At 46.9% G+C, this 10,720-nt stretch overlaps 1 protein-coding gene across 3 annotated transcripts in view; it reads right to left on the bottom strand.

Annotated features, from left to right (window-relative positions):
- Positions 1-7,323: 7,323 nt before the first annotated feature.
- Positions 7,324-10,720, bottom strand: part of BCL2L13 (BCL2 like 13) — a gene marked incomplete at both ends in the record, with an annotated part of 51,209 nt that continues 47,812 nt past the window's right edge. For 2 of the 3 annotated variants that reach the window (XM_084254793.1, XM_084254794.1), the window contains one exon: positions 7,324-8,127. In XM_084254793.1, coding sequence (XP_084110919.1) covers positions 7,324-8,127 — 804 coding nt within the window. The remainder of the gene's footprint in view (positions 8,128-10,720) is intronic. The other variant, XM_084254795.1, reaches the window with a different exon arrangement.

Below are 10,720 nucleotides of genomic sequence, written 5' to 3'. Positions count from 1 at the left end.
CTGCGTGGAGGGCAGAAGGTTACTGTGAATAAAGACGAGTCTGCCGATTATCTTCAGATCTCATTTTATTACAACCTGCGGTGTGTTCTCCTCAACACATTGCTTCTAGCAGAAAGCACAATTTATAGATGGAGGCTTTGTTCCTTTCTCCTGATGAAGAGCAGATAAGCCAAAAGGTAGATACAGGAGGGGCGGGAGGGGGTGGGGCACCAGAATAAGCCACGATGAGTCAGTGTAGCGAGGGTGCCTGCCGGAACTTCACTTTGAAAAAGGAAATACATGCTGCTTAGGCCAAACATGTTAACCTCGTTACCAGAATTGTCGCTTAATTCCAGTCATTTTGAGGAGATGAGGGCATCAAAACCAGTCACGCATTGAACTCAGTTCAAGGAATGAGTTAGGTAGAAAGAGGCACTTTTAATTTGAAGGAAGAACGAAATGGAAGACTACAGTAGCAGGAAGATCACAGTTCCGGGAAAAATGTTATCTTTTCCTTTGGTGCCCGCCAAGGACTGACCTATATAATACAATTCTCTTGCTAGAAATCACTAGGAACCATCCAAGTTATTCCAGACTCTGCAACAGGGAAAACTGTACTTCAGCTTCCTTTTATTCCTGAAGGAGGCAACAAACCAGTAACTTTAAATCAAAATTTGTGCTAAATAACCAGTTTGTTCTCAGTGGTGCAAAGAACACACTGAGGTGAGTGATATCACTATAAAATTTCTCCTTAGGAGAGGTGAGAACAGGGCCAAGTCCCCTTGAGCCAGCTGCTCCTTTGACTGAAAAGGCCTTGCGACTATCCCTGAGAACAATTCCAACCTGAGCTGACAGTGAAGCAGCTGCCTGGTGAGGGCCCCTGTCGTGTAAACAAACATGGGGAAGACCCTGATGCTTTCAATTCAGGGGAATGTGGCAAGCGGGGGTGGGAGTGGGGTGTTGAGTGATGTGTACGGAAGGATGTACTAATATTTTATTACCATGACAGTTTCCAACTCTCCATGGAGCTCTGAATATAAGGTAACTGAAAAATAGTGACGATTTTAAGCCACCAGTATTCCGTGCTCCCCAGCACACTGTGAGAATGGGGGGTTTTTTACCAGCAAGGCATGCTGGTCAGTCTTCCTGGCTGAGGTGGTGACCTCCGAGGGCCCAAGGACAAGCCATGCCTATCGCTTGCCCCACTTCACACTCAAGCTGTGGCACAGGCAAGGCAGAAGGGAAGAGAAAAAGGTTGTAGTGATACTTGCAAACCATTTGGGGGTGACTCCTGTGTCAGATGAGCCTTGTGCACTTGCAGACATTTAACATTAAGAAGGGAATGCAAGAGCTACTCCAGTGATAACTGCGTATTTAACCATGACACGTCTCATTCAGTATTTGAAGAGAAAACTGTCCAGTACAATTAGAAGTTGGGAACCATCCTGGCCCTCATGTCACTCTTATGCACCTGTAGTAGAACATGCTCGCTAGTTAGGCTGGTCTACATGGGACCTGTGCGCGAGGGAGAAGAAGGCTCCCCTCTTCAGGGCGCGGGGCTCACCTCACAGCTCGCAGAGAGCCTGTCGCCGCTGCTCTGTGGGACCAGAAAAGTGATAAAAACAGATAAAAGCCCCAGACTTGGAATCAAAAATTCAAACCACTGCCTTGTCTCTCATATGCTAGAACACATTAGAAAAGTTTTTGAACTCTGGTTAGGTTGCTGTGGTCTATAAAATGTGAATAAGAGGAGTGTGAAGCTACCAGAACTCTGAAGGTGAAACGGTATGTCAGGGCATGAGAACAATCTCTGGCGTATTGTAAATACTCAACATTTGCTAAAGTTGCTATTACTCACACTTTAGGGAAAATTATATTCTCTCATGGAAAAAAGATGCAGCCTAACAACCCACACAGAGGGGCCTCCTCAGTGATGAGCAGCTTAGCGGGAAGCTAACAGCAGAGCTTGGTCCTCTTGAGAAGAGGAAACATTTTTCTGGCATCAGTTGTGTTGCTAATACTTGAAGTGAGAGCGTGTGAGGAATTAGTTCAAAAGGTAGAAGCTATTTCTCTTCAAAAAGTAGAAGCTGTTTTTCTTAAGTAACCAGAAAACCTACAGGTCCGCTTGATGAAAATTACTACTTCAAATTTATTAAAAGTCTGAGTAAAAAGAATGAGAAAGAACTTCTTGCCTATAATACCTTTTAGTACTATGAAATATCTCAATGTTAAAATTCTATGAGCATGACATTTGCCCACATATTGTGCCCGCAGGGGAGAAGGCAGGGAGCGGGCATGTCTTTCTACATTATCGGAGGAAGTTAGCACAAAGGCTGAGGGAATGATTTCTATGGGAAGTTAATGGATTCTGTGCTTCAAAACATGCCCCTGGATTCACTGCTTATCCTGCTCGGGACAAATCTAGGTAGTGGCTGCACTTGATTTAAGAGAAGGGACTGAAACAGGTGAGAGGGGACCCCGAGGATGCCCTCGGGTGGCGAACATGTGAAGCTGATGGTGTCGGGTGAGGTAAAAGTATCAGGCTTTTCCGCCCTCCCGCCATCAGGATAGATGATGGATCCTTGCGGCCCTGAATGCAGGCCTGATGGCAGGCACCTGGAGTGGGGTGTGGGCATAGGTAGATGGGATTCACCTGGGCTGAGACTGGGTTTGTAAGGGCGGCGTCACGGGGACGCCAGCAGAAGCAGAATGAGAAGCTGAGAAAGAAGCAGAGCAGAACAGAAGCCGAGAGAGAGAAGGCCGGAGAGCCCAGATAGAGTGAAGACTTGCTGGGGGTTGGGAGGCCTGCCAGCCTCCCGGCCCCCCAGCACCCCTACCTGTAAATCCCAATAAAAGCCTGAAAAGCCACTGAGGGCTCCAGGACTCTCTCCTCCTGTACCCCGGTCTGCAGGATCAGAAAACCTGCTCAGTGGCCCAGTCCTGCCCTTACAATTGGCGTAAGTCGGCTGTGTGTGCCTGTGACGACGCTGGAGGCGTCATGGCGGCACAGGAGACGGACAAGGTCTGGGAGCTGCGGGACGAGAGCTCGCGTGGAGGAGACGCCCGGGAGGACCAGCCAACGACCCCCGAGGCAGCAAGAATCGTCGGGGAAGAGAGGACCCCGGTTCAGAGCTCGCCAGTGCTGATGCAGGGAGAGGCCTGATGGACCTAGACTGATGGACATGGACTGACAATCCCGCCAGAAGGCAGAGGAACTTTGGCAAGTTAAGTTTTTGGGACCCTGGGGGAGGATGCTATTGTTTGTACACCCCAGGAGATGGGAATCTGGGGGTGGCCAGTGGGCCTTGATGGCCAAAAGTAGCCTGTGTATGCCCAGCAGCCAGGCAGAGGAGAAAAGCCCACTGAGAAGGCAAAAGCTGGTACTGATGCTAAGTTTGGGAAGCCCTGAGTGGCTGTTAAGGACTAATTAAGCTGAGGAAGGCCAGTGAGTCTCGTAAAATCACCTGTGGGTGATGCCCTGCTCGTTGTCGAGTGAGGGTGAGGATGTGAGGAACCCGTCCTTGGGGGATGGGATGGGGAACGTGGCTTGGGGTGGAGCCCAAGCCGAAGAGGGGACCCAAGAGAGGCCGCATGTAAAGTTTGGATCCCCGACCCATATGCATGTGCTGTGGGTTGGCCTGAGTGCAGGGGTCTGTGTGTGGCATTGGTGGCTGTGAAAGCCGAGTGTTGGAGCGACCGCAGACAGAAACCCTGAGGGTTGGCGATTACCCCCAACAGTAGAATAGAATCGCCAGTCCCAGAGCTAGTGCATCCTGGGGGTGGATGCGGTGTGTGGCTTGTAGCCGAGACCACAGTCAGAGAAGGCCAGGAAGCCTGACGGCTCTTGGTGTGTTACAGTAGATGCCGTGAGTGGTTCCCCTCCCTCGTATGAGCAGTGCCTTCGGCAGCAGATTTGGTGGCTCATCTGCTGGTGCCAGTAATTCTTTCACCACTAGGTTGGTGTCCTGCCTGGACTTATTTGTGTTCTGTTGTATTTTGTTATACATTTCATTTGCTTTTGTGGGCCATGGCTGCGGTGTTCTATTGCCAAGAGAAATGTACATGATGTTTATAGACTGTCTGGCAGAAAACCCTGAGGGGGTGGACTGTAGGGTAAGGTAAAAGTATCAGGCTTTTCTGCCCTCCCGCCATCAGGATAGATGACGGATCTGCGGTCCTCAATGCATGCCTGATGGCGGGCACCTGGAGTGGGGTGTGGGCATAGGTAGATGGGATTCACCTGGGCTAAGACTGGGCTTTTAAGGGCGGCATCATGGGGATGCCAGGAGCAGAACTAGAGGCCGAGAAAGAAGCAGAACAGAGGGGGAGAAGGGGGGGGGAGAGAGAGAGAGACCAGATAGAGTGAAAATTTGCTGGGAGTTGGGCAGCCTCCCGGCCCCCCAGCACCCCTACCTGCCATGTACCCGGTAAATCCCAATAAAAGCCTGAAAAGCCACTGAGGGCTCCAGGACTCTCTCCTCCTTTACCCCGGTCTGCTGGATCAGAAAACCTGCTCAGTGGCCCAGTCCTGCCCTTACAGATGGTAACAGTTGTTTTTATCTACAAAGCTTTCTGGAGAGCGGTAATCATCAGGAGAGTCCCCCTAAGGCACACTAGATATTGACTGATTTTTGTGGGCCCACAATGGTTCCATTGTAATACAGAGAGAATACATTGGCATTCTTTAATTGTTTTTCTCATAAAACCTTCACTGGTTTTTTGCCAAGTGATCAGAAAGCATTATGTTCCAGAAAACAGTTAAGAGTTCCAGAAGACTTCCTAGCAAACGCTTTTCTTCAGAGAATGAGCAATAACAAGGCGACAGTCTCAATCCTGCATTTGAATTCCAAAAACAAGTGGGATTTATTTCGAATCCTCCCTTACCTTAAATGTAGATGTTCTGTAAGTATCTAAGGGAGCAAGAAAGAATGGCTTCCTACTTCCAGCCCCCACCAAAACATGGGGGTGGGTTGAGAGAGATTTAGAAAATATAATAGCAGAAAATAAGAGCTGCTGTAAGAAGCAGTCATTAATAGGGCTGTTTTCTTCCACTGCCAGAGGCAGATAAGGAAGTGAAGAGACACGACACTATTACTCAGAAACTAGTAACAGTTCATTCTAGAGAAAGCCGGTGGTTGAGAGCTATTTACCATTACCCAGCAAACTGCAACTGGCCAAATCACTTCACTTGATCTTAGCCAAAAGGCCGAGAAGCGATAGGCCAAATCACTTCAGATTAGCGTTCAACAGGTGGGAAAATAAAGCAGCACTGAAGCGGCAGCACCTCATGCGTCCTCTCTCCTTTTCTGGAGAACACAGACCCAACTATCCTACACCACAGACCTCCTTTTAGCAGCTCAGAAATGAACCTGATTTCTGTTCATACTTAAAATGTATACAGTCAATGGATTTGAAGATTGTGAGTGTAAAAGTGTGAACACCAAAAGGAAAATATTTTATTATGAAAGGGGGAAAAATTAAAACTTAACTCACCGGTTTGCTCTTACCCTATGCAAACATAAATGTAGCAGTTCAAATACAGAATAAAATCCAGTATCATGAATAAAATCCAGCCCAAGGAGGAAAAAAACCCTCTCGTTGTATTAATCAAGTTGCACCAAAACCCTTCAAAACATTGCTTCCTCGGCGGGACTCTAGAAGTCTGGACATGAAGACAGACTGCACGATAATGCTAAACCCACAAACACACTTCAGGTCTTTTCTCGACCAACTTTTAAACTGGTTGCTTTTGGGGGGGGGGAGGGGTTACTTTAAAAAAATAAATTTCAAAAAGAAAGCACATTTAAAACATCATGTTTTGGTGACCCAGGTAGGTAATGTAATTTTATTACAAATTTCAGGATCTAAAAAGTAATGTTACATAGACTAAGAGAAATCTGAGATGACTTGTGTCGAGCATGTGTCCTGCAGTGACGCTGATCCTCAGCCATGAACAGACACAGCCCCGTTCCCCTACAGGGGTGGGATCAACCAGAGGAAAGAAAACGCTGCTGATTCTCAACTAGCACATACTGATTAGATCGTTTTTGGTTTATCACTCTGGCATTTGGACTGTGAAGAGTTCAGTGCAGAAGCCTCCATTCTTGAACTCTGAAAGCCAAACTAGAATCTTGAGGGTAGCTTTGAGAAATTCAAGTTTAACTTTTCCTATTTTTTTTTTATTTCAGTGATATTTAAGGAGCTTTTCTATATTCATTAAGATTTATGATTCAGTTGGTCTGTGAGCCCTAGTATGCAAATCCTCACCACATGGCAAGAGACCGCAGGAGCTGGTTGACTTCTTAATGGAGTAAGAAGACTGACGCCAGGTACCGGGTTAACATACAAGCCCTGGTTAGAGACGGTGGCCATCCAGCAACAGGTGCTGCCAACAGGTAATCATATGGGCAGCTGGGTGGCCACAAACAAAAGGCTGGACGAGACCTCATTAGGTCCCCTAGGCCATCTGCCTGTTTCTGAAAGAGAAATCTCTCTAGCCGGTTACTTGGCCTTTGCACTCAACGGCAGGGAGCCCTTGGTCTCTTACACTTTTTAAGATTACTAAAGGCAGCATCTTTACAAAGGGAGCTGTAGGAAGTGTCAGGGGCTTAATGGGCGCAGAGCAAGCACCCTCCCATGGGGTCTCAGAAGGAACCTGGGGGTGAAGAGGGAGTGCAGTACCTGAGAGGCAGCTGTGACAGAAAGGGAGAGCACCCTCACACTACAGGACTAGGAAGGTGGGAAGAAAAGACGAGCCCAAAAGGAGGCTACAAAACAGCAGATTCATCAAGAAAGATGAGATTCCAAAGGCAGGGCAGGAACGATCAGCAGCCGGGGCATGCCCAGCTAAGCCCTCCGGGAGTTTCCATCCCAGATCCTTCCAAACTGACCCTCCCACTAAAGTGGATCTCAACCGGGAATAACTTTACCCTCGGGGACATTTGGCAAGGTCGGGAGACATTTCTCATTGTCACAACTGGGGGAAGGGTGCTACTGGTATTAAGAGGGTGAGGCCAGGGCTGTTGCTAAACACCCTACAACACAGGCCAGTCTCCTACAACAAAGAATTGTCAAGATGTCATTAATGCCAACGTTGAGAAACCCTGTTCTAGAGGGAGTACTTTGCTCCTAAGATTCTGAATCTAGCATGAGTCAAGGCCCTTGGAACTTAGAATCAGACAAACACCCTCTACCTCAAGCCCTAGAATGGGGATCTGCTGTGTTGAGCAGAAGCCCCCAATTATCCCAGAGTTGCACCAATGTCCAATGAGCTGCTGGCGGTTCAAATTCAGTCAATACAACTAAAACCTTACATCTTGTTGTCTTCCTCCTCTCCCGGACAATCTACTTCTTTCTCAGAGCCAGTGCTACTCCAACTGCCATAGCCAGGAGGGCCACAGCAGCAGCCCCTCCAAACAGCAGAACAGACTTGCCCTCAGCCAAGGGCACAGCCTTCTCTTCGCCAGCAGGGGCGGGCCCTTCCATCACACTCTTTTTCCTTGTAGTTACCCCCTCTTCACGCAGCAGCTTTTTCATGGGCTCCAGGGCAGGGATCACTACCTCCTCCAGTTCAACAGGCTCAGTTGTTGCTGCTTTCACCTCTTCTTCATCAATTTCTATGAACAAAGATGTGGGAGGGCTCACTTTCTCAACTGCAATAATTTCTGTGTCGGGGTCCCTTGTCTCCAGCAAGGATGTGGCAGTGATATGTGGAAGCAAGGAAGCTGGCGCGTCAGGGAATGCTTCTTGCAGCTCCCTGGTTGACAAGACCATAGAAGCCGCAGCAGCCTCTTCCATGCCTTCAGGTATCTCTTCTTTCTCCACATGCACAATGTCAGAATTGGAAGAGTTGTTCTCACTCTTCTCTCCAGCCCCATTACTATCTAAGCTCTTGACTTCTTCAGGATCCATGGCGATCTGCTGCCAGGACTCAGGACCGAGGGACACTGGCAGGCTCTCTGTGTGCCAACTCTGGCTGGCTGACAGTGAAACAGGTAAGCTCTCTGACTGCCAAGAAGTGGTCACAGTCGGAGACTCTGGGGGACTGATTTGTCCAGAGTTGTCACTGGGCAGGATATAAATGTCATTGCTGTCTTCCGCTGTGATTCCAGGGTATTCCTCCTCTGGCTCAAGATTAAAGACCGTGCCCTAGAGAGAGATCAATGTGAAGAGTGATAAATATATTGAAAATAGAAATCTTAAACAGTTCTTTCCTAAAATGAAATTCCAGGTTTAAATATTTTAAAACCTATGTAGCTTCTGGATTGAATGTAGTTACTTGTATAATGATGCAGAGGAAGAATTTTTAACAAGATCAGCTTCCTTGAAGTCAAAAAGTTAATTTATATTCAATTTAATATATATGTTCAATGCAAAACAGCAGAGAAAAAAGGCAAGAACCTTGCTCTCAATAATGAACAAAAATAGGGCCTCCCCAGTTGCGCAGCGGTTGAGCGCTGGGTTGCGGGGCTGCCCGCGGCCCCTGCAGCATCGGTTCGATCCCCGGCTGCTCCCCGGCCATCGGAGGAGGGTCCCGCATGGCGCGCAGACCTCTCCTGCCGCCCGCTGCTCCCCTCAGCAGTGTACTTCGGTCCCTCTGCCTGCTCTGCTCCCCGCTCTGGCTCTGGTGAATTCTCTCACCCTCTCGCGCTTCTGACTGTACCCAGTGCTTGTATAAATAAATAAAAATCTTCAAAAAAAAAAAAACAAAAATAATGTTATTGCGCGCGTTCACATGGGAAAACTTCTTTTGGACATTGGAGTGGGCAGGGAGATCCCCGAAAGCTTCCTGGAGGAACCAGCGCTTCTACTGGACAGCTGAAGGATGAGTAGGAGTCCATGTTCAAAGTCTCATAGAAAATACCAGCAAAATACTGCAGGGGAGGAGGAGGGAGAGGGGTGAGAGGGAGGGAGGGAGGAGCACGGGACTGAGGTGATGGTGCACGGGTGCCCTGGGGAAGGAAATTCTATGGGGACTCAATCTGAGGGGGTGCGGGGAAGCAAATATTGTCTAAAAAAAGTAAAAAATGATAAATATTAAAAAAATTAAAAATTAAAAATAAGTAAAACAAAAAAAAGAATACCAGCAAAAATACAGAAACATAAAAAAGTGGAACAGCCAGTACCCCAGTTTAATTAGTCACAGTGTACATGAAGACTACAGTTCAGTTAGGACAGGACTGCAGGGGACTCTGACAGACAGCTAAGAAACATGGACTTTATCCAATAGGCAATGATTTGTCACTGAAATCTTTTGAGCTATAAAATGATCAGCAGAGAACTACCTAAAATTACTCTGATTGCAATTCCAGAATGGAGGGACACCAGATATGTGGGCCACTAGCTTCCCTCTTTAGCAAGAGTCTACTTAAAACAAAAACAAATAGTGTAGGGGCCTCCCTGGTGGCGCAGCGGGCTGAGCGCCGCCCTCTGAAGCTTTTTGCAGCCTCTGCAGCGTGGGTTCGATTCCCAGGCCTCGCCCACCGCTCCCCTCAGCAGAGTCCTCGGTCTGTCTGCCTGTTCTGCTCCCCACTCTGTCTCTGGTGAATTCTCTCACCCTCCACCCCATGCTTGTATAAATAAATAAATCTTTTTAAAATATATATAAATTTAAAAAAAATACTGTGCGGATGTGAAGACTGACCTGTGAATAACAAATTTCAATATGATCTGGTAAGATGTAAGGTAGGTGCACATACACAGAGCTAACAGAACCAGGGATTAAGATATGGTCAGAACAGCAGGAAAGAACCAGTGGAATGGAGTGGCATAGAGACCTACGGGAAGTTTTACACAAGTCTGGTTGATACTCTTATTTGCTAATGAGTGGTTGAATAGGATGTGTACAATAAATTCCTACTTTATTGTACGATGATGGCTGAATACTTTAAGCTATTTTATTCTTCTATCAAGACCAGAAGTTTCTGTGTACACCAAGGCTCTAAAATAAATCAGTCACATTTGCAGCAGCACCGCCAAAAGAAAATGAGAAATATAACTAAGCAAATCACATGGTCATAATGTCAGCATTTCAATTGCCCCACATTCTACTTTAATTCACTTACGCCTCCTTAAAAAGAGGTCCTTGGTAGATCTCAGAGGCAGCCCATAAATGAACATAAGCAGAGAGACAAATTTAAAAAACAACTTTTGTAGGAAGAAAGAACTGGTTTGAATCCCAGCTTCACCAGGCACCAACTCAGTGAATTTGGACGGCATACTTTTAAACTTCAATTTCTTCATAAATTAAATGGGGATGACTGATTTGATAGGATTGTTACAAAATTAAATAATAGCATTTATAGTGCTTAGCACAGTATCATGTACATAGTAAACAACAATAAATTATGCTATTTTTCCATTATTGTTTTTGCTGTCATTTTTTAAAAGATTTATTTATGTATACAAGAACTGGGGCATAGGCCAGAGATGGGAGGCCCGGGGGTTGAGAGGATTCACCAGAGACAGAGTGGGGAGCAGAACAGGCAGATCTACTGAAATACACTGCTGAGGGGAGCAGCGGGTGAGACAGGAGAGGTCTGCTGTGCCATATGTGGGTCACCTCCCTGGCCTGGGATCAAATTAACCCCTAGGCCACCAGGGAGGCGCTCTTTCATTCTTTCATAGCATTGAAATTTAAATTCATAACATTTACATAACCCAAATTCACCATTTATAGATGTACAATTCAGCTGTTTTCAGCACAGTCACAACGGTGTACATACATCACTGAGCACTCCCC

Source organism: Talpa europaea, assembly GCF_964194135.1.
Source record: "Talpa europaea genome assembly, chromosome: 15".
Classification (NCBI taxonomy): Eukaryota; Metazoa; Chordata; class Mammalia; order Eulipotyphla; family Talpidae; genus Talpa; species Talpa europaea.
Note: the sequence above shows the minus strand (reverse complement) of the source record. Positions and strands in the feature narration are given on the sequence as shown.